General features: G+C 35.1%; 1 protein-coding gene across 5 annotated transcripts; it reads right to left on the bottom strand.

Annotated features, from left to right (window-relative positions):
• Nucleotides 1-11,657: 11,657 nt before the first annotated feature.
• Nucleotides 11,658-23,059, bottom strand: LOC104908004 (malate dehydrogenase, chloroplastic). Of its 5 annotated transcripts, none has more exons than XM_048634246.2 (4): nt 22,910-23,059; nt 22,392-22,514; nt 22,068-22,138; nt 11,658-13,349 (listed from the first exon to the last, which is right to left on the bottom strand). In XM_048634246.2, the coding sequence occupies exon 4, from the start codon at nt 13,313-13,315 to the stop codon at nt 12,068-12,070; it is 1,248 nt and encodes a 415-aa protein (XP_048490203.1). In that variant the 5' UTR covers nt 13,316-13,349; nt 22,068-22,138; nt 22,392-22,514; nt 22,910-23,059; the 3' UTR covers nt 11,658-12,067. The 5 variants fall into 5 exon arrangements, with proteins under 5 accessions (XP_048490203.1, XP_010695345.1, XP_010695343.1 ...); XM_010697043.4 differs by having other exon boundaries at nt 22,869-23,027; XM_010697041.3 differs by lacking the exon at nt 22,068-22,138.
• Between the last annotated feature and the right edge of the window lie 583 nt (nt 23,060-23,642).

Below are 23,642 nucleotides of genomic sequence, written 5' to 3'. Positions count from 1 at the left end.
ATTGTTCAATCATCATACCACTAAGGACTTTCATGAGACTCACCATTTTATCAGTTTTATCATCCAAAGTCTAGTGAAGGTTATTATGGAACCTGATCATATGTTGAGCAAGGAGACAAACCTCATTAACCAACCAAAATCATCTGAAGGAACTTGTTTCCTTGTGAACCAAAGTCTGTAGGTGGTTTTGGTGGAGGAACTGGGGTGTTGTCTTGGGATGGTCCTGTTGTTCTTATGAGAGGAACAGAAGGTGGAGTGGTGGTATAAAGTGAAGTAAGAAATGGAGGTTGTGGTGGTAGGCTAATAGATGTAGAGGAGAAAGTATTAGGCTCATTTATGGCAACCTTCTTTTGTTCATAAATAGAAGGTTCTTAGAAGGAGGAAGGAAAGATGGAAGGAATTGTGTTTAGGGTAATCGGTATTTGGTGAAGATAGAGGAGTAGGTTACTTAGGTAAGTTTTTAGGCAGTTCCTCTTCATCAAATAAGACTAAAAGATAATCGTCATTTGAAGGAACATGTGCAGTTTTGGCAATTCTCAACCTAGAAATTTGCCTAACTTGCTTACGAACAAGAGGGTAGGTTTTCTGGCAACTATTTTTCGTCTCTTGGGTGGTTGTTCCTTTGGTTCAGTAAGGGTAGGAACTTGTTACTCCAATATTACTTCCACTAGTTCTTCTTCTATTATCTTAGGCAGTTTTCTCTTTTGGGAGGAACTAGAGGCTATCCTCCCTTGGGTCAAAATTCTTTCTTCGACAGAGAGGTCCAAGCCATACAAAGTCTTCTCATTCAATATATTACCTTGCTTAATTCCCAAGGTAGGCGAACCAACTGTCTGGATTTTGAAATGGGAGAAAATAGAGGTGATCAAAGCACCATAGCCAACAACACAATGATTTTCAATACAGTGTGTTAGTTGTTGGATAAAGAGGGAAGAGAAGTTGATTTTGATGTGGTGGTCAAGGCAAAACATATAACACGTGTCTAGGAAACCCACTTCATTCCTCTTTTCAGTTCGAGGAATAAATGCTCTCCAAACAAGATTGAACAAGATTTTATGGACTGGAGAGAGGAGATTATGTTTAATCTTTGCTTAGGTAGGTGATCCCCCAAAGTATTGAACAATGTCATCCTGGAAGAAATTAGGAAAGGTGATAGTTCATTTCCATTTAAAATATAGATCGGTTCATGTACAGGGAACTTCCCATATCTTTCCCAAAGTTTCTTGGGAAAGCTTTATTTTCTTCCCCCTTACTTCAGTAATACATACTCCATTAGTGTTGATGAAGTTTGCACACAATTCGTCCATGGTTAAAGGAACTAAGGCATTGTTAAATGCGGTTTCAAAAAGGTATTCTATACCTTGTTTCTTTAGTATCTCAATAAGTTCATTGAATTGAACTTTCTTGGCCCAATTTAAGTGTACACAGAATCCTAAAATATACCTTGGATCACTTTGTTCCACTCTTTTCTTGGAGGAAGAAGTAGCAGCTCCTTTGGAAGGAACCTACGTAGCTTCTTCTTCCCATCAACTGATTCTGGGGTTTCTTTTTCATTATCTTCTCCAATCAGTTTCCTTCTTCTTATACTTCTCCTTGGTGATTCCAAATTTTTGCCGTTCTAAAGCAATTTGTTTCTTGGGTATTTTCGATTTCTAGGGTTTTTGATGGAGAAGAGGGTTTTTCATTTGAGAGTTTTTGGGAGTTTTTGCTTTTGGAAAAGGTAAATTAAGAGAGGTTTTTGCCATTAGATGAAGAGAGATTGAGTGCGAAGAGGTGTAAAGTAGATGATTAATGGTGAATATGAATGTAACACTCCGATAATTCTCTCTTTTACAAAATATATTTTCAATATAAAACTCAAATAATCATCAAAGCATTATCGCCCGTGTGGTAACGTATCGGCTTATTCAGAATTTTGCAGCGGAAAACATATAACTAAATTTTAGAATTGAAATATAATAAATAATCAAAGTACTTTTAAATCAAACAACACTAGTAGAATAATTGCTTATTGCTGCGATTTTACCCATACGCAGCAATATATCACTTAAAAAGAAAAGGAAAAATATAAAATAACGATATTGCTGCGGTTTGGCCAAAAAACGCAGCAATATGCTTTCAACGTAAAATTTTTGAAAAAAATTGACTTTTTGACCAGACATATTGTTGTGGTTCCTAGCAAAAACCGCAGCAATATATTAAAATATTATTAAAAAATAATATTTTAATATCGCCATTAATTTCATAAGTCTATTGCTGCGGTTCCTTAAACACCCGCAGCAATAGACTTTTTTCATATAAAACGCGCGGCCCAAATTAAGTAGGGTTTCCCCTTATTCTTTTAAACACACATGAACAACCGTTTTTCCTCCTCTCATCTTCCTCTCTCTCTCCTCTTTCCTCCTTCGTCGGCCATCCTTCGCCAGCACAGACTCCTTGCTCGTTCGCCGGCCATCATTCGTCGCTCGACTTCTCGCTCGTTCGTCGCTCCTTTGTTGTTCGCTCGACCTCCTTCGTCGTCGCTCGACCTCCTTCGTCGTTCGCTCGACCTCCTTCATCGTCGCTCCACCTCCTTCGTCGTTCGCTAGACCTCCGATCCTTCGTGGTTCGCTAGACTTGCTTTGTCGTGTGTTCCTCATGTTTTGAAGATGAGCCTTCACAGTAGTTTGGTGATGTTTTTTATTTTTCCTTTTTTCGATTTTAAGATTTTTATTTGTAATATATTTTTCTGTTTTTTTTTTTTTGTAGTTTTTTAGTAACAGTTTCTTAATGTTATAGTTACAGTTCATTACAGTATAGTGATGCAATTTTTTCATATTTTTTTTTCGATTTTCATATTTTAAGGTTTCTTCATCTTTTCATTACAGTTTCTTAATTTTGTAGTTTCTCTTTTGTATTGGGTGTTTGTAACAGTGGATTGTTGTAGATCTGTAACATATTAAAATGGTACTATAATCACAAAATATTTACGCCTCGAGAAATTTGAAAAAAAAAAAATTCTGCCCAGCGTCTATTGCTGCAATTTTAGGTAAAAACCGCAGCAATATGCGTATTTTTTATTATTAAATACAACATATTGTTGCGGTTTTCCCTAGAAACTGCAATAATATGTTGTACTATTCTGATATAAAATACTAATATTGTTGGGTTTTTCCCAGAAACCGCAGCAATATAATTATTACCTATTGCTGCCCTCATAATTGCTGCGAGCCCAAAACCGCAGCAATAGGCCACTTTTTGACCGCGGCAATAAGCATTTATTCTACTAGTGCAACACTACCAATGTTAACTTCAAACCAAATTTAAATAAAATGTATCTACTAAAACAATTGTTAAATCAATCTGTTAACCAACTCTCCATTCCCAGATCCTCATTATGCAACATCTGCAAACCTGTAGATGTCAATGCACTAAATAAAGAATCTGCTCACCAAGAATGGGTCATCACAAGATCAATAAGTCAAAGCCATGATCAACACATACAAACAAAGCATGTAATCAGCATGATCAACACATACAAATAAAGCACGTAATCAGCAAAGCTGAATACTACATAATAATAAATAAACATTTCTAACATGATACTAATAAATAGTAATCAGGGATAAATAATAACATAACAATCTAACAATCTAACAATCTACCAATCTGTAGATAACTTCTACTGAGCTAAACTTTAACCATCTTTTTATTACTTTAATGGAATAGTTATTGGACCGAGTTGTCTAACTAAAAACTAGCCTTCACCTAGGAAGACAAAATACGGGCGCGACTCTATATTCCATAATGACCTGCGATATCGAGGAACCTTTGAATAAAAATAGGAACGGTGATCAATCCAATTTCCAGAAAAAGCCATGGCAAATGCACCAGTCTAAAGTTTATTACCATCCAAGTTTCACTTTACATGATTTACCAATTATTACTTGCTATGACACACAAGCAATACAGATAACATAAAATCAAACATTCACAACTTTACTCCTTTTTATCTTAGGATTAGGAATGGACATGGGTCCAGGACCCTACCCAGACCCTGTTGGACCCGACCCTAATTTAACGGTCTGGGTTTAACTTTTTCAGACCCCAAGGGTCCGGGTCCGCATCCAAGTGAATTTTTCAAGGTCAGGGTCCGGGTCTTAAAATTTTGGACCCAGACCCGACCCTTAGACCTTAAACTTATTTAATATATACATTTTAACTTTTTTTTAAAAAAAAAAACAAAGTGATTTTCTAAAAGACTAAAACCTAAACTAAAACACCAAAACACCCATTCTGAACTCTTATGTAAGTTGTGTTTGTTTCGTTTTTGTCAGTTTGTATGTTTGTGTTTGTTTCGTTTTTTTTCAGTTGATATGTTTGTGAATTGTGTTTGTTTCTTTTTTTTTTCAATTTATATGTTTTTGTTTGTTTCATGGGAATCCCTGTGTTTGTTTCATGCGATTTTTTTTGTTTGTTTCATGCGAATTTAAGATGATTATTGATATTAATAATGCTGAAAATTTGGCAAAATAAAGAATTTAGGCTTAGACCCTCCAGACCCTAAGGGGTCTGAGTCAGGGTCCAATTTTTTTAGACCCTTAGGGTCCGGTATGGTTCTGGGTCTGCAAAAAAAATTTAGGGTCCGGGTCTAGGATCAGGACGGACTCCACCTAGACCCGACCCTTGCCCATCCCTACTTAGGATTAAATAAGTGATCATACAACTTACAACCCAAGATTAATTCCCTCTTATTTCAATCCTTCTTGTTTGTTGAACCTAGCCAACAACCAACTTATCTTTCAAAAGCATAACTTATCAACTTACCAAATAAGGCCCATAGTTCTCATTGAATAGTGAAAATAATTATATAAGGGAACACATGATTCAATCATTAAATGATAAAATAATCAAATACTTACCTTTAATAACTAAAAGCAATAAACTCCATATTTTATAATATTATATGGTATTTTCAAAGCCACTGATTTTTCTTCGCCCATCACTCATCAAAAGGTTTAACTTTTTAATAAAGATTTGTTTGAAAAGTGTATAGGCGGCCTAGTTGAGAAATGTATAAAAAAAGATTTGTTAGTAAGCTCAAATTTTCCTAAGAATTTGTTGTCTCATGTGCGAGGACTCTCTCCTTCATAAACACAGAAATCTGCACTAGATTTTAAAAAAAGAAAGTTGTAACTTCCTTTTTAACATCTGCAACTTTCCCTAGGAAGTTGCAACTTTCCTTTTTTAACATCCAGTGCAGATTTATGTGTTTATGAAGGAGAGAGTCCTCGTACATGAGACAACAAATTTCTAGGGAAATTTGAGCTTCCTGACAAATTTTTTATACATTTCTTAACTAGGCATATACACTTTTTAAACAAATCTTTATTAAAAGTTAAACCTTTTGATGAGTGATGGGCGAAGAAAAATCAATGGCTTTGAAAATACCATCTAATATTGTATAATATGGAGTTTATTGTTTCTAGTTATTAAAGGTAAGTATTTGATTATTTTATCATTTAACATTAATGTGAGAATACCATTGTTATTAGTTTAAGTGGTGTGATATGTTGAAGAATGAAGCGATCATGTTCAACCTAAAAAATTCTCAATTTGTGGATGTAGGGGTGGAGTTTGTGAAGCTGATCGTAACAAGATATTTCTTATCCATGCAGGGTGACAGTTGTTGTCGGATCAAACAAGGAGGGAGCTCTTTCTTTTCAAAGCTTTGTTTAATGCGAAAGCTCCCTTCTTGTTTGATGCGACAACCTTATACTGTTATCCTACATGGATATGAAGTACCTTGTCACTCAAGGAGTCCGGATAAAGGATCAAACTTCAACATGAAAGTAATCACAATAATAAAATTGAGAATCAAAAAGTAACCATTAGTGATCCGAACCCCTGTTATCTCAACCCTTATTTCTGTCACATGATCCCTTACAAATAGTCGTTCATCCAAACCCGAATGGTCCATCAGATGATTCAACGAGAAATTGATAATAATAACCATATACATGTGGATCGAATTGTTGGTCTAATGAGATTAAGTGTATTTCAAGCTTTCGGCCTAATGGATTTTATTCTGAGAACTATCAAAATTAGCCAATGATATATTATTATATTTTTGTAAAGTAAAAATGAGGATGAATTATTATCAATAAGCGTTTTTTGAATATCAAAAATGAGCTTTCAAAATTTTCGGGTTTGATATGTGGGAATTCCATAATTTGGAGACTAACTTGCATCCTAAAGAATTTAAGGGAATTCATAAATCAATAATGGGAATTCCTAAAGAATTTAAGGGCAGCCGAATTAATATTGGCCTCAGAGATATGATAAGTTGGAGTTATGAGCCTCAGAGATATAACACAGTCATATGTTGTTTTGTGAACAACTTCCGTTATGTACTCATATATAGCACGTCCCCAACTAAAAGATTTATAATCCTCTAGATTTTCTAGATACCTCGTGAGCCAATATGCAACATTACGAATCAGTTGTACTAAAAAGTACACACTGAACATGAAATAAACTGACAACCTAAAACTTATCACTACCTAATTTATTTATACAATTTCGAAACTTGCCTGAAACTCTTCACGAACTTCAATTCTGACTCCTTTTGCAAAAATAACAGCTAAACCACAATGTTGTGTGAATGCTACTTTCATTTTTGAATATCTGAAAATTATGTAAATTTCTCTTACAGATATTTATTTAATCGTCAATGACATGACACATAATGATACAAATGCAAAAAAGGATCAAAAGCGGGTACACATACCAGTTTTAAGGAGCCTAAAACCGACCATTTAAGAGGAAGATCAAGAGCATAAGTTACCATTGAACAAGGCTTAAAATTGTGGTAATTGTTGAACTAAGAAAAGATAAAAAGATATAGCAAAACAGACTAATAACATTACATAATAATAATTCTTCTTTTTTAACTCTAACTTCTTACGCTCATTACTAATATCCACTGCTTTCGCCTCCAATATGACACATTCCTCCTTCAACTTCTCTTCTTGCAACTCTACATTCCTACTATCCGCAATCAACTTATCCTTCTTCGACTCCAATGTAGTTTGAAATGTCAAAAAGCCCTCCTTCACTTCCGAATGGCGAAGTTGAATGATTGTTGTGAAGTGAAGGAGAAGAAGGTTAAGAGTGTCGAAAAGAGGTGGAGTTGAAGGAGAAAGAAATCGAACACCGTCGAAAAGTATTGGAGTTGAAGGAGAAGGAAGTGCAGAAATACAACAAACAACAATACGTCAACTAAAGATGGCTCTGTGCCGTGTCGTGCTTCTCGCCAAGCCCGCATGCCTGTGGGCCTGATAAGATGGCCTACGGCCAGACCCATTGACAAAAGATTGCAACAAACCATTATTTTATACCTCACATACATTAAGTGTTTGTTGCAATCTTTTGTTTATAGAGGAAGTTTGTGAGTTTGTTATTTGGGAATTGTGAATTTGTAAATTGTGATTTTGTGAATTAGTATTACAAATTTAAGTTTTATTATAGTTGAATTTGTAAATTGTGGATCCTAAATCCCAGATATGAATCATGAATTGCTTCTTCTACTACTAATTACGTGCTAATAGAAAATGAAAAGATGATTTTTAAAGAGGGGGTTGGAAGTTGAATAGAGTAATAACGAAAAGCATATGAAATAGTTTGTTAGTTTTAACATGGAATGGGGGATAATTATAGGTGTTATACTTGTATTACATCTATGTTCATTGGAAAAATGAAGTGCATGTAGCATTTTATTATAGGAGCATTCCCTCAAGTCAAACTGAATTTTGCATCATGCATTTGTAGCATTTAATTTACACTATTTTCCAACAATCAAAATAAATGAGGTTTTACTAGATTGAAGTGGATCCAAAAACACACTATAAATATACATTACTTGTATAATCATAGGTGTTGTATTTGTATTATGTGATGTATCAATGGGGGATAATTATAGGTGTTGTATCTGTATTATGTCTATGTCTATTGACAAACTGAAGTGCATGTAGCATTAATTATAGGAGTATTTCCTAGAGTCAAACTGAATTTTGCATTCTGTATTTGTAGCATTTAATTTACACTATTTCTCAACCGTCAAGATAAATGAGGTTTTACTAGACTTAAGTGGATCCAAAAACACACTATAAATAAACCTTACTTGTATAATCATATCTTCGGTTTTCTAATACTCTACATATCTTCAGTTTTCTAATTTTCTTCATAATATTCCTATATATTTTCTTGTCATGATCAACGTCTCCTAGAATGAGGTCTTAAATGAAGATTTAGAGGAGAGATGGGGTGCTTTTGATTTGTCTGTGAGACCGATAATAGAGGGGGGAGAAGGAAGTTGAAGAGTCAATTGTTGAGCTCTACGAAACTTATCATTGGAGGAGTTGAGTGAAGTGTTGCTTTTTGAAAATGGAAACTAAACATCCTCTTAGCTTGCATGGCAATGTTAGACGCAAGAACCTCCCAATAAGGACGATGTGAAGGTCAAGAAGCATTATAGATTTTTTTTTTCTTTTTTTGTTCCACGACAGTGGAAGAGAAATGGACATCCAGATTTTTGGTTTTGGAAACAACGTTATGAGAAACACACTTATTGCTTACAAGTGTCCAAGGTCCAAAATGGTAAGATTTAGTGAATTGGGCTTGGTCAACATCACCATTTGACAAAAAAAGATTTTTAATAGCCGAAAGATGGGCTAGGCTGGGAAGGTAAAAAAGTTTGGGTATTAGAAGCAGAAGGCTTTTCAGTAGCAGCAAATTTGGATGTAGCAACCGTACAATGATTTATAGTATTTTCTCCGTTTCGTTTTAAATGCAACAAATGAGTATGACCAATCTTCTCGCATTCAAAGCAAAGTTGATGAATGTTTTCATAAACAATAAATTGCCAACCATTTACCATTCAAACTCTAGTGACAAGCGGAGAATTGAGATCCACAATGATACAAACTCTAGCATATCTATCTCTTGTGAGTTGATCAGTGGCAAAATCAACCTTAGGTTGTGTTTGGGAATGATGAATTCATTTCAATTGCTTGATTTAAAATACCGGAATTCAAATTCTTGAATCCAAATCCAAATACTCTTGTTTGGGAAAAATTAATAAATTCAGATTAGTAGGTGGAGGAGAGAGAAAGAGTGATAGTGTTGGGGCTTTTTTGGGGGGGGGGAGAGTGATAGATGTTTTGAGAAGTAAGCTAAGTAATTTCAAATCACAAGAAAAATCACATCATTTCAATTTCCTCATTTAATGGGCTATCCTCAATAAATCTTGAATTTGTGACAAATTCTGAATTTCAAATTCATACTCATCCAAACAATGGAATTGATCAATTCCAGAATTTGAAATGTAATTCACCTATCCAAACATACCATTAATTAATTGCTTTTCCGATGACTTTTGCAATTTGAAATAAAGCTTCTTTATGATAGTATTCAACTGGCAATTCCGGGAAATGGATTCAAAACTGTCGTAGAGTCAAAAGGGACTAGAAGAGGGCCAGAAATTAGGTTCCCATCTTGTGAGCAATAGCATGAGATATAGCATGAGATAGTGATCCAAATAAACCAGGGACCACCAAACAGAGCTATCTCCAAATCATCTTGCATGGAAAATCTGAAAAGATATATATTTACCCATATCTAACTTTCAAACATCCCTTTGGTTTTGGTTTACACATAAAAATAAAAGAAGGTCTAACATCAAATACCTAGGCATTTACCCATATCAGTAAGGTTCCAGGGTGCTCTAAGTTGATGCGATTTTTCAGCATCAAAATTTTTCAGTATCAAATTGAACTTTCAATGATGGATCTAGAGATTAAACAAGATTAGTAGTCCAATCTGAATCAGATAATACAATAGAGAGAGCTTCATTGAACCATTGAGAAGATTTAGCCACCACCTCTCTAAAAAAGGGTGGAGACAACATAGAGAAGAAATGATCTCTTCTTCAGGCACCATGATAATATCTGAAGGTTGATTAGTTTGAGTTTTCATAAGGAAAAAAAACCTAAAGTTGGAACAAAATAGAGAGAAGACAGAGCAAAATTATAGAGAGAGAAAAAAACCTGCGAGAAAAAGCTAAATTATGCTACTAAATTAGCCCATATATTTAGTTCCACTTATTTATTATCTTGTTCTATCTAACTATTTTTTATTTAATCATTGACCCCCAATCCCTTTTGACAAATTGAGCCTTTAGCAAAAATTTATCTAAAACATACACTCGTTACTCACCTTTTCAAATGATTTGCTTCTTCTTTTTTTTTTCTTTTTGCTTCCATTAGGTGCTACATAGAAGGAGGAGGAGGAGGAGGAGGAGGAGGAGGAAGACCTAAATATTATAACTCAATTCGTTTATGGGAACATTTTTTTATTGAATTTTCTCTAATACCATTTTTTATTAGTTTTGTGCTACATAGTACAGAAACAGAGAAAAATGGAGAGAGAGATACAAAGAGAATAGACAGGAAGGACCGAAGGAGAAGAAGAATATGGAGAGGGTATGAGGTTAGAAGAGAAAGAATGTAATAAACTCCTAAAGAGGAATGGGAATAGAAAAAGTCGAAAACCCAAATTTGACAAGTTAGTCGGAATTCGGTAAAAATATGTCTTATTTATAATAAGACAATCTTAAAAGGTGTTATGTTATAAAACCTAATGTGTTATTTTACATTAGAAAAATAACATAAAAAGAAAAATAAAAAGACGTGTTATCTGACAAAAAAAATCATAAATTATTCTTAATGCAAATTTTTTGTGTACTTGGCTTGAATTGTTACCTATTACTACCTCTTCCATAACAGTTTAAGAATATTGACAAGCCACGATGGCCAATTTCATTAATGTCTTATAATCTGTTACATACAGGAATTACTCAATGCCAATAATATAAAAATATACATAGAGAGTAGTCCAACGATATTTTCGTAATCTCATATATTAATCACTTTTGTATTAATTAAAAAAAAAAAGTGGTCAAAGTACATAGATACAAAAAGGTCAAGTTGAATAACTATTGTGAGACTAAAATAATACTTTGTACTTTTTTCCTTCATTTCTCTATCATTTTCAAGAATAAATTTAACAATAATTAATGTTCAGAAAAGTACATTTATCAAACTATTTTTGTAGAAAAATCGTCAAGTAATTATATATTACAAATCATTAAAAGTTTTAAGATAATTAAAGGCAAAATTTAAAAGTTTTGACCTCGAAAATCAAAGTAGGAAGAAAGAACAAAGAGAGCACAAGACAATATTTGATTTAAGTAATAATGTTAGAAATCGAACATACTATTGGATAATAAAAGTTATTTCATTTCTTTTCCTCCTAAACATAGCATACATATAGTCTTATAAATTGGGATGGGAAAGTATTGGCTTAGTGAAGAGTATTCAAGCCATGTTCTTTTCAACTTATTTTCAATTCGACTTCATATTCTCTCACTTCAAAAGAACGGAGCCTCGGTTGTTGTAACTACTAATAGAAAAAGTGCTAGATGATTCCTTCACCCTTGAGGCACCCAAAATAAGCAAGTGTGAGTGTGTGACATTTAAATTCGGAACCAGGAAAGAAGTATATGCATAACAATCGCCATTGGTTAAAAAGATGAACACCTAGCTCAATTGGACAAAAACTGAAGCTTAGAAGCACTAAAATCCCCTCTAAAATTGTAAACTTGAACTGATCCCAATTCTCAACAAAGTATTCATAAATCATCAGCCCTACTCAAGCTTATTTTCAGGCATAGCTCGAGGGAGCACAGCTCTAGCTAGATTACAGACATCAGACATAACAAAATGATAAAGAGCATCGACACAGGGAAGAGATGAGGCTGAACTCAACAAAAACCACAAAAAAAAAGCCTTTTCCCGCAGCAGAAATCACAAGTTGCTCCACCACAGCCTCTATAACAGCATTTGAGCCTCACACTTTTTCAGATATGGGAATTAACTCTATCAAACTACAAAAATGAGAGTGTCGACCAAATCTAACATCAATTCATTTCTAAGCACTTTCATACCAAACTCCACAACTAAAGAAATGCTCAAGCATTAACTGGTTGTTTGTTAGCGAAAGCAATACCCTTCTCAATGCTGGCTTTTAGCTCAGGCTTAAGAGCTTCAAGAGCCTTGGACTCGTAGTCAGTCAACCCTTGCAGATCCGAATTGAGGAAAGCTTCAATTCCATTCTTCCCCAGCTTAATTCTTGATGCAAAGAAAGGAAGCTCAGTTAACTCTGACTGCACAAACGAGCACTCGTAGACATCTGAGTCTCCGTCAAGAGCACGTAGAGAAGACTCGACGAATCTAGCAGCAGCATATGCCATGGACAGTGTTGCGGAGCCGGCCCCAGCTTTTGCTTCAACAACCTCTGTCCCAGCATTCTGAATTCTTACAGTTAGTTGTTCTATCTCTTCATTGGTGAAGCTCACAGATGGTCTTGTCTTAGATAACAGTGGCAAAATGGTTATACCAGCATGTCCACCAATCACTGGGACATCTACATCAATGAGTTTCACATTTTTCTTCTGAGCAACAAATGTGTTTGCTCTAACAACATCCAGAGTAGTGACACCAAAAAGCTTCTTAGGATTATAAACACCTCTTTGTTTCAGCACCTCTGCAGCAATTGGCACAGTTGAATTCACCGGGTTGCTGATTATGTGAATAAAGGCATCCGGACAGTTCTCAGCAACAGCTTCAACCAACGTCTTCACTATGCCAGCATTGATATTGAAGAGGTCATCTCGAGTCATTCCTGGTTTTCTAGGAACTCCAGCTGGGATGACAACTACATCTACACCTTTCAAGGCATCTCCTAACTGCTCGGGGCCAGTGAAGGGTAAAACCTCAGAGGGTGTGTTACAGTGACTGAGGTCAGCAGCAACGCCCTTGACATTTGCTATATCATAAAGGTGGAGGTTAGAGACTAGTGGGGACATCTTGACTAGGAGTGCCAAGGGCTGACCAATCCCTCCAGCTGCTCCAAGAACAGCCACTTTAAAGGATGCTTCAACCTTAGGTTGCAGACTGGCAACAGACTGGATGTTTTGTTTCACAGCTCTTCTTTCGTAAGAATTTCGCAGGGCAATAACACTATCTTTTCCAAGGAACGATGACTCTGATTCACAGCTTACAGATGCTGCTGCTTTAAGACCACTGAAATTCCTAAAATCATGGGTAGAATTCATCTGAAGACCAGATAGCTTCATTTTGGAGACCACGCCTACCTTCACATTGCAGGAGGCAATTGATGCTGAGGTCATGTTTGTCGTTGCTGTTGCGGCCATCATGTACTCCTAAGTGAAAATGAAAGATCAAATCAACCTAAAACAGCACAGAAAGAGTGGGTTATCATCTCAAGTTATAAAAAACAAATTATCATATATGAAATCAAAATGCACATAATGGAATAAAAAAAAAAAAAAAAAGCAATCTTGGCATAAACAATTTCTTAAACATAGGACATATACCATTTAAAGTGAAGAGTAGATCAATTGTCTCAATTTTCAAAAATCCCGAATAGCCAAGACCTCAAATGAATATTTCCTTTTTTATTTGCAAGAAAAAGCAGCAGTACTTTCTCAGATCCTCAAGCCATATATATATATATATATATATATATATATATATATATATATATATATATCCAGCAACAGCACGAATACTTTATCTTGTTCTTACAAAATAATATGTATGGGTCAAAGGAGCCTATCACAATGTCTCATTTGATTCTTTACTTGGTTAGGCATCAGGATACAAGACTCTTAAGACATCATATGCCAAGAATCTTAGTCAAATCCACCTTCCTTAATGGCATAGATGACAATATGTCTACTCGTCCCCCAGATAAAGCCATTACACCACAACTAGTTCTATTTCATCTATTGGACAATATTATAGTTTCCAACAGAAATATAAAATAATCAAAAAACAGAAAACTGATGAAGTTTGCATCTTAAACAACACAACTAAGTTACTTACTTGAATATTCTAGGAAACACCTCCTAAGTCCTACCTACGACTCACAGAATAAAGAATCTCAAATTCTTTTCAATAAAACTGTTACCCTTATAGTAGGCATAGTGCATATATTGTGCAAAGAATGTAGATATATCTACGTAAATATATGAAGATAGGAGAATATAATATTGAAGAATAAAATTATGATATATAACTTATCTGCTTTGCTAAATACTTATACTAGCCTATTTACTAAGTTAATGAGAGATTTTCTCTCTTACACATTCTATCAATGAACAATATAAAATCTCAATAATAAGCAATCATTATTTTGTAAATTAATAATATCCTTGTTATTAATAGAGGATGAAAGGAGAGGCCATAATTTAACACTCCTCCTTGGAACTCTTCTCTTACATTCCAAGCATATCTCTAAGCATCTCGAATCTACCTTTGGAGGAAGAGGTTTTGTAAAAATGTCTGCTAACTGGTCTTCTCCCTTGATCTCGACCAGCTTAACTTCACCTTCATCCTGAGCTTCTCTAATAAAGTGATACTTTGTTTAGTCTTGCGATGGAAAACAAGATTCTTAAAAATAGCTATCGCGGACTCACTATCACAATAGATGATAGTAGCTCCTCCTTGAATCTACCAACATCTGTCATAATCTTTCTAAGCCAAATTGCTTGATTTACAGCTCCACAAGCTGCAATGTATTCATCTTCGGCAGTAGATTGAGCTTGGGTATCCTGTTTCCGAGATAACCATGAAAATACACCATTACCAAGTGTAAATGTATAACCTGGGGTGCTTCTCATATCATCTTGTGAGCCTGCCGAATCACTATTGTATAACCAACTACTCTTGGGTTTGCTGAGTGTTGAAAATTTATTCCATAGCCTGTAGTTCCCTTCACAAATCTTAAGAGCCTTTTTGTTGCGCCTAAGTGAAGTTGGCTTGGACTTTGCATGAATCTTGATAGGTAACTTAGTGCAAACATGATATCAGGAATCATGTTTCTGTATATTCTCTAATCCGCCTTCTCATATCCATCATTCTTGCATAACTTTCATTTGCTTGAAGTGGAGTTGTCACAGGATTGCCATTCCCCAACATGAATTTCTTTAGCAGACCTTATGCATATTTCTTCTAGCAGATGAAAATTCTTTGTGGACTTTGATCAACTTCCCTACCAAGGAAATAACTCAAAAGTCCTAAATCAGCCATCTCAAATTCGTGCATCATTTTTCCTTTGAAATCTAAAATTAATTCTTGATTATTACCCGTGATGATTAGATCATCCACATATAAGGAAAGGATTAAAATATCTCCGTTCTGATGTTTCTTCACATAGAGAGTATGGTCGCTAAGACTTTTCTTAAACCCTTCATGGTTGAAATAATATCATGTCTCAATACAGGAGCAAATGTCTCATTGTAATCAATGCCGAATTGTTGAGAATAACCCTTAACAACAAGTCTTGCTTTACACTTCAAAATGCTACCATCTGGATTGAATTTAGTCTTGTATATCCACTTGACTTCGATGGCTTTCTTATGAGGAGGTTTCTCGACAAGTTCCCAAGTTTCATTCTTTTCAATCATTCGAATTTCTTCTTCCATAGCTACCCTCCATTCTGAGAACTGCTTCATTAAAGTTTGTGGGTTCAATTATGGCAATATGACAAGATTCATATTCTTCAATTTCATCCATTTGTGGGAATCTTGCATATAACTCTGTGATTGTCTTCCATCCTCTTGGACCTGTAACATTCTCACAAGATGGTGTGGTCTGGGAAGAAGATGGTGCTTGAGGCGAATTTAATGATGTGTGATTCTATTATCGGAATATTGATGTGTCTCTTTTCTTCTTTATTTGTTTCCTAATTCCAAAATGCATCTTTGTCAAAAGTAACATCTCGACTTATGACAACTTATTCATCTTCAAGGTTGAGAATTCTGTAACCTTTTGATTGTGAGCTATAACCGATAAATATTCCTTTCTTAGCTTTAGCATCTAGCTTGCTTCGTTTCTGATCTTTAACATGGAAATAGTATATGCTGCCAAATACACGAAAATATTTTATTGGAGGCTTATACCTGGACCAAGCTTCAAGAGGTGTCATGCCTTTGACAGCTTTGGTCATTCCTCGATTTTGAACGTAAACTTCAGTGTATACTGCTTCTGCCCATAACTTATTCGGGAGTCCTTTCTCTTCAAGCAAATTAAACATCTAGCCATTTTCATCACTGTTCTGTTTTTTCTTTCGGAAACACCATTTTGTTGTGGTGTATATGTAACCAAAATTTGTTCATATGTATTCTGTGCCATTATCACTTCTTATGATTTTTAGTGAATAACCACTCTGATTCTCTACAAGATTCTTGTATTTGAGTAAAATAGAGAATACATGTCACTTTTCTTTCATAAAGTACACCCAGGTCATTCTTGTCAAATCATCGATAAAAGAGTAAAATACTTAATGTCATCCATTGAAAGTGTCTTCATAGGACCACATACATCTGTGTGTACAAGTTATAATTTCATAGTTGCTTTCCGTGCTCCATCTTTAAGAAATGGAAACTTGTGCATCTTTCCAAGTTGGCACGTTCCACAAAGATCTTTACACTTTCTGGAATATCTTTGACAAACTGGTTTTTGGATAACATATGGAGGGATTCAATATTGCTATGACCCAACCTTCGATGTCATAACCAATATGTCTCATTGCTTTAAGCTTTGTAAGCATTATATGTTGGAAACTCTTGTTTGTCATTGACACTTTTGCAATCTCCTTATCGGAAGGATCAAGTATCTTACAAGTGTTACCTATAAAGTAAACTGAATATCCATTCTTCATCATCTGAGGCACACTTAGTAGGTTCTTGTCTAATTCTGGAACATATAAAACATTATTGATTAGTCTTCTTCCTTTGTTTGTTTCTATAGCAATAGTACCTTTACCGCCTAATTCGACAATTGCTCCATTATCCATCCTTATGGGGATTCTTATTGATTTATCCAAAGTGGTGAAACAAGATGGATTCTTGGTCATATGATTACATAATCCACTATCGACCAACCATACATCATCTTTGGATGTTTGTGAAGCCTGGTATGCATAGAACAAATGATCTTCATCCTGACATTTAGAAATTTGGACTAATCGTTCTCGATATGTCCAAACATCTTGCAAAAATTGCATTGAGGTTTTCCTTTTCATCTACAATCTTTCTCTAGATGGTTAGTTCTCGTGCAAATCCTACATGGAGGATATTTTCCTTTATTCCCTCCAGAATTGCTAGAACTATATTTTTCATCAAATTTTTTGCTATTACTTTTTGGGTTTGCCTGGAAAGCTTTTTCGGATGAACGATGATTCATTCTGCTTTTATCCCTCTGTTCTTGTGCTTTAAATAAACCAATCATTTCCAATGCACTCAACATTGATAAATCTTTTGTACTTTGGATAACACTAACAGGAGTGTCATACTTTTTCGTTACAGTGCTGAGCACTTTGGAAACAATTCTCTCCTCTTTAACATCTTCTCTATATATTTATTATTCTCATCATTAGACATTGTCAAGTTTTCAAATTCCACTCTCAAGGTTTGAAGTTTAATGCCTCTAACTTGGGCACTTCCTTGAAATTCGGTGCTAATATCCCAGACCTCCTTTGTCTTCTTAGGAGTGACTATTTTTGAGAATATAACATCTATCATTGTATTTTGTAGAATATACAATGCATTTTGGTCCTTGATTATTTCCTCCTTAGAAGGTTCACCACCGCTAACGGGAGTTTCTGAGGTTGTGGGAGCACTTTTTGCAGGGCCATTTTCTACATTGTTTCAAAGATCTCTTGACTTAAGTATCGCTTTTATTTTTACAACCCAAAAGTCATAGTTTTCCCTATTGAAAACAGGGACCATTTGATGATTAATACTTTGAGTTGCCATGCGGAAGATAATAGATAATGTTGCTAAAAAATAAATTAAATTATTTTAGAACACTGGCTCTTATACTAATTGTTAGCCTTATAATAGGCTTAGTGCATATATTGTGCAAAGAAGGTAGATATATCTACGTAAATATATAGAGATAGGAGAATATAATATTGAAGAATAAAATTATGATATATAGCTTCTCTGCTTTGCTACATACTTATACTAGCCTATTTACTAAGTTAATGAGAGATTTTCTCTCTTACACATTCTATCAATGAACAATATAGAATCTCACTAACAAGCAATTATTATTTAGTAAATTAATAATATCCTTGTTATTAATAGAGGATGAGAGGAGAGGCCATAATTTAACAAAAACACTTCAAGCAAATCAGGAAAATGACGTTACTGAAATATATTGAATCAATATATCAACCGTTGCAATATTTCCTCATTTCTTATTTGCATTTCGTAAAGCTCTCCTTCCAAAGCATCCAACTTCTTATTATCCTCTGCAATGCAGGTAGAGCAGCGTATTTTCTTTGTTACTTCAGAAAAGGGCACTTAAGATGCACACTAAGTCCGCTAGCACCAAATTATAACATTGGTTCATCATAATCCATACATGTCATGATCTCTAACCAATTTGCAACATCAATAAAGCCTTAAAGAACTGGCAAAATGGTTATCCCAAATCAATATGAAGTCAGCAAATAGGGTATATGAAATTAGAGAAGATTAATGCTTCTTCCAGCACCATTGTGTTCAAAGGAGGAGTAGTCGTGAGAATGTGTTCAATTTAGCATTCATGAAAATCACATTGGGGTGGCTCATCCCGTGCTCACAAGGTTTTTTCAGGAACCCTATATAACATGAACCAGTAGGAACTTAACTTGGATATGAAAGGAAGTTGAAATGGACCACCTCAGACTTAAGAGGGTATTTATGTAAGGAATTGTAGATGTTTGTCAAAACAGTTGTACCATTCCTTTAAGCATGAGTGCTTTTTAACATGAATAAGAGGAAGGACGGGTCAGAGTTGGAACTTTTGAAGCGAATAATATACATCAAATATCTTACAGAGTAACAAAATAACAATGTTACTGAATCAAACCTACATGCCCAAAATGCAAATAAGAATAGAACAATTCGCAAAAATTCAATTATTGCTGCAAGAAAAAAGAGGTGAAAACACAGGAACTGATCCAAACTTTTTTAAGTAATCCCAAGGAAAAAAGAAAACCCAATGGCGCACAATTAAATCGAACATCGAAATTCTCCTTTCAATCTATCCAGCCAACACATCAACCTTAACCAAATTATACATATATATAAACTAACTACATATCATAGCCAGTACCACATCATTACAGGATATACAAATCATATAGGGGTGTGCAGAAAAATTGGATACCCGGTTTCAAACCCAAAACCGATTAGACCTGGTGGGTTCAAAACTGGAATTTGTCCTGCTGGAATCGGGTCTGGGTCCAAATATGAGGATCCGGTTGCAAGTGGTTCCAATTCTGTGTAGTCAAAATTTGGACCGGTACCCAATCTATATACTTGACGAAATCAGGTCCTGGACTAAGTACCTAGTGAAATTTTTTTATGTATGATGAATATTTTAGTCTTAAAATTTATTAGCTCGTCAATAAAAATTTGGCCAAAATTATATCAAGGGATACTAATACATATATGTTATGATTCTTATTTTAGTCTTTATTAAGTTTAACAATAAAACAATTTAGCTTTTTAATGCCATTGGGTACCGAATACCCAATACTAAAATCGGTTCCTACCAATTCCAAGATCAATTCTAGAAAGTCACTTCCAACCAAAATCAACATTACATTACACTTACAAACAACCGGGTACCCAATGTTGGAACTGGTCCCAACTGATGTCCGAACCAATTCCAAAAAATGAGGACCTGGTCCAACCAATTCCAATTCCGGTTCCAAATTTTAGGAACCGGTTCTGACTGGGTCAGGGTCCAATTCCCGAAATTTTGACAGGTACCAGTTGTGCTCACCCCTAAAATCATACACAAACTGCTCATTTAGTTAGTGGTACTAAATGATGATAATGGTAATGGCAATGATTTCTAGTGCAAATTGTGAAGGCACTCCCATGTCAACATCCATGGTAATGCTCGTTTATCCTTAAACACCTATTTTTTTCTTAAAATTTCATTACCATCCATTACCACTTCGGAAGGTGGTATTGGGTGGTAATAGAAATTTATGTAGGGAAACACATATTTTAACGTTTCATGTATTGTTAAAAGGAGAAAAAACCCTAGCCCTCTCTTTTTTTTTCTCTCTAAAACCCTAGCCTCCTCTACCCCTTCTTCATCAGTTAGGGGTTGCCATGGATGATTTCATCCATGGTAAGCCCCTTTTCCGCTTTTATTTTCAGTTTTTATTGCATTTTCTTATTTTGTTGAATAAATTAGTATCTCTTTATGAGATTTCTTCAAACTCTGTTATGGGGTTTTTAGTCTCTGTTGTGGAGATCTCCTTCTCCCCTATGGGAGTTGTGAATGTAGTTTTTTTGTTTTTAGGTATGAGAAATTGTTCTTATTGGGTGAAGTTCGAGACTCAACATGAAGGTATTAGAATCTCGGATGCGGTTAACATGGTTCGATCAAGAATGCTCTTCCCAAACTATGTCAGAATGATAGACTTCCTCATCAATAGCTGTTTGATCCAGCAAATACAAGGGGGGTGCGCTGTATTGCTCAATTTGGTTCATTATAGTTTCTTGGAAGACGAATTTGATTTAATCTTGTTTAATTGTATCTTGTTTTTCTTTAATATCTATTGTAGATGCCGTTTGGCCTTCAATTAATGAAATTTCTCTTTAAAAAAAAAAAAAAATCAAGTTTCATTACCATGAATGTTAATATTGGAATATCTTCACAAACTTACACTAAAAAACATTACCATCACCACATTTTAGTACCACCAACCAAACATGCCATAAAGGGTCAAATCTCAATCTACAAACATCGACACCGCCCCTAAAACGATTAGAGGTTTCATACATCTCCAGAAGATCACATAGAACCCGCATCAGTTATCAAGTGTCTTAATGGTCATCAAGATCCAACTACAAGTAGTTGACATTGCAATTTCGCAATGTCCCCCCTCAAAGAAACTTCATCAACACAACTAATTCCAACTTCACACAAAGAAAACGATATCATTTCAGATTAGTGTTGAGTAAACCAGTGTATCATAATCCAAGAACAACCCCTCCCCTATTCTTTCAACAAAATGGGATATGTGTTAACATACAACTAAATTGTAGATTAAATCGCAAAAACCAAGACCCACAATGCTAAATTCACTACCATTTCAAATCAAACTCAAAATTACAACACACCCAAAATTAGTCTACCATCAAATCAGAAATTACCAAGTAAACTGATTAAATACATAAGAGCTAATAATAATAGCAAACAAAAACAGATCCACAAACGAAGAACAGCGGAAAAATGGTAATACCCACAGGCCACAGCCCAGTGGCGGATCCAGGAATTTATGAATAGTTGGTCACTACCGACTAGGTTGCACAGAGACGGATACCGGTACAAGTGCGGGTACGGGTGCGGGTTCGGATACGCGTACCCATATAGAATAATCCATGAATTTTAAAAAAAAACTACTTCAAGTAAAATCACTTCATGACTAATAATAGTTCATATTATAATAAAATAGTACCTACAAATTGTTACAATTGTTCTCGACGAGTTTTCATGTTTTGATACCGATTTAGTAAAAAAAACTTGAGATATTCGGTTGCGTTTTCTTTCTTTTCATTCTGAAATTTAAATTATAATTTTTAATTGGATACAACAATTCAATTTGTTAAACATATCAATAAAAGTCTACTGGCATATGCTTTCACGGAATCGATTCATACATCCAAATTATTTGAAGATCATAGGAATAGAAATCTACAGTTAGTTCAATTGGTAGTAGACAGTAACACTAGTGCAACATAACACCATAGTTCTGCTTGTTCTTATAGACTTATAGTTATTTATCCAAAATCAATATATCATCAGAAAATTATTATGATTCAATGCACAAAAGCATAAAAAGACACAGGAATAAATAAGACTACACACCCCAAAGTCCGGGGACTTTAGATCTCTATAGTGCCTTCATAATCCCAACTCAAGCAGGTGAATTCCTCAAACTATATCAACACCACATAGCAAAAACAAATCAATACCTGTAAAAATTAGACACCTATAGAACATTTGAACATGACAGGAATATATTGTAAAAATGGAGCAAATAAACCGCAAATATTTGAACCATCCAACAATCATCCAACACCCAATCATTAGAACATTTGAACAATTGTAAAAATCAAATTTCAGCAACAAGCCAAGTATAATTGAAGAAGCGATTAAGTGAAGATTAAGAAGCTCGAATTAGAAGAATACCTGAAATGAATGCAAAAGCCCCCTGCTGCCTGCTCGATGCGACGCTGCCCCTGCCGCCTGCTCGCTGCGACGCTGCCCCCTGTCGGCCTCCCGACGAACAGACTTGACAATGAGATTGAACAACTGAAATCGAAACGCATACAAACGGAATTCACACGCAGAATCTCGAGAATTAGACATGAAAGAATTGACGAAATTATAGGAAAACATAAAACGAAATTAACGCATACAAACTAAAGAATTGACGAAATTAAAGCAAGAATATCTCGAAATTATAGGAAGACATAAAAGAACGGAGGAAGATCTTCGAGTGAATTGTCGAAAAACGAGGACGATTGGACGAAGATCTTCAGATCTGAACGAGTGAACGACTCAACTGTCGAGGCGAGAGGATGGCGAAGGATTTGATGCTGTGGCCCACAGCATCAAATCAATCAAGAAACAAAGAAGACGAAGAAAAATAAGATGAAAAAGTACCTGAGTTAGTGAGATGGAGAGAGAAAATGCAGTGAACTCACCTGGTGTGTAACTAATTTGTGAGTGTAAGAGAGGGGAGAGAGAGAGGGTACAAATGGGAGATTGAGCGTGCACAATTTCGTCACCAAAAAGTGGTTCACACTGTCGTCGAATCTACCAAAAAAAAAGGTCGCCTGATTCCTTTTCATAAACAATCTCAGCCGTCCTTTTCTTTATTTTCTTTATAGTTACGTTTATGACTTCACTATCTTAAAATTTGATTTTTTTTGGGGGGAGTTAATTTGTCGAATTTGGGTTGTCTTTTCAATCGTGAGAAAACGAAAATTGAGAAGTGACCCTCGTTTTCATCGCTAGTCTACGAGGCTTTTTCCCTATGTTGTTTATGTTATGAGTCAAAAATAAGGAAAAATAGAAAGCTCTAATAGTGCATTAATTAATGGACAAAGATTCTGAAAGTATGTCAATACATCTAATGCTTGGCAACATCCATCCCAAAACTTATATACTAAGGTTAGTGTGTATATTGGATATTTTTAATAAAGGTAAGAAGAAAAGGAAGGTTATGAGACTCTCCGCACGAGGTGAGCCCTCACCTTATCTCGTTTACAAGAATCGAGTAAAGAGCCGAATGAATATAATTATCTATGTCAAACTAAGAATCAACTAAATGACCAACGTTACCGATCCAATCGGGTGCTTTGTTTGCTTTCCGGTAGACATGACGAATAGCCAACGAAGAGAAAGAACAAAAAATAATTCGAATATCCTCGATGA

The sequence above is a fragment of the Beta vulgaris genome, chromosome 8 (assembly GCF_026745355.1).
Source record: "Beta vulgaris subsp. vulgaris cultivar EL10 chromosome 8, EL10.2, whole genome shotgun sequence".
Lineage (NCBI taxonomy): Eukaryota > Viridiplantae > Streptophyta > Magnoliopsida > Caryophyllales > Amaranthaceae > Beta > Beta vulgaris.
The sequence above is the reverse complement of the archived record's forward strand: the minus strand, read 5'-3'. Positions and strand labels throughout refer to the sequence as shown.

Excerpts from the sequence above, each read along its gene's own strand:
- LOC104908004 (XM_048634246.2), bottom strand. The coding sequence starts at position 13,315 with ATGATGGCCGCAACAGCAACGACAAACATGACCTCAGCATCAATTGCC.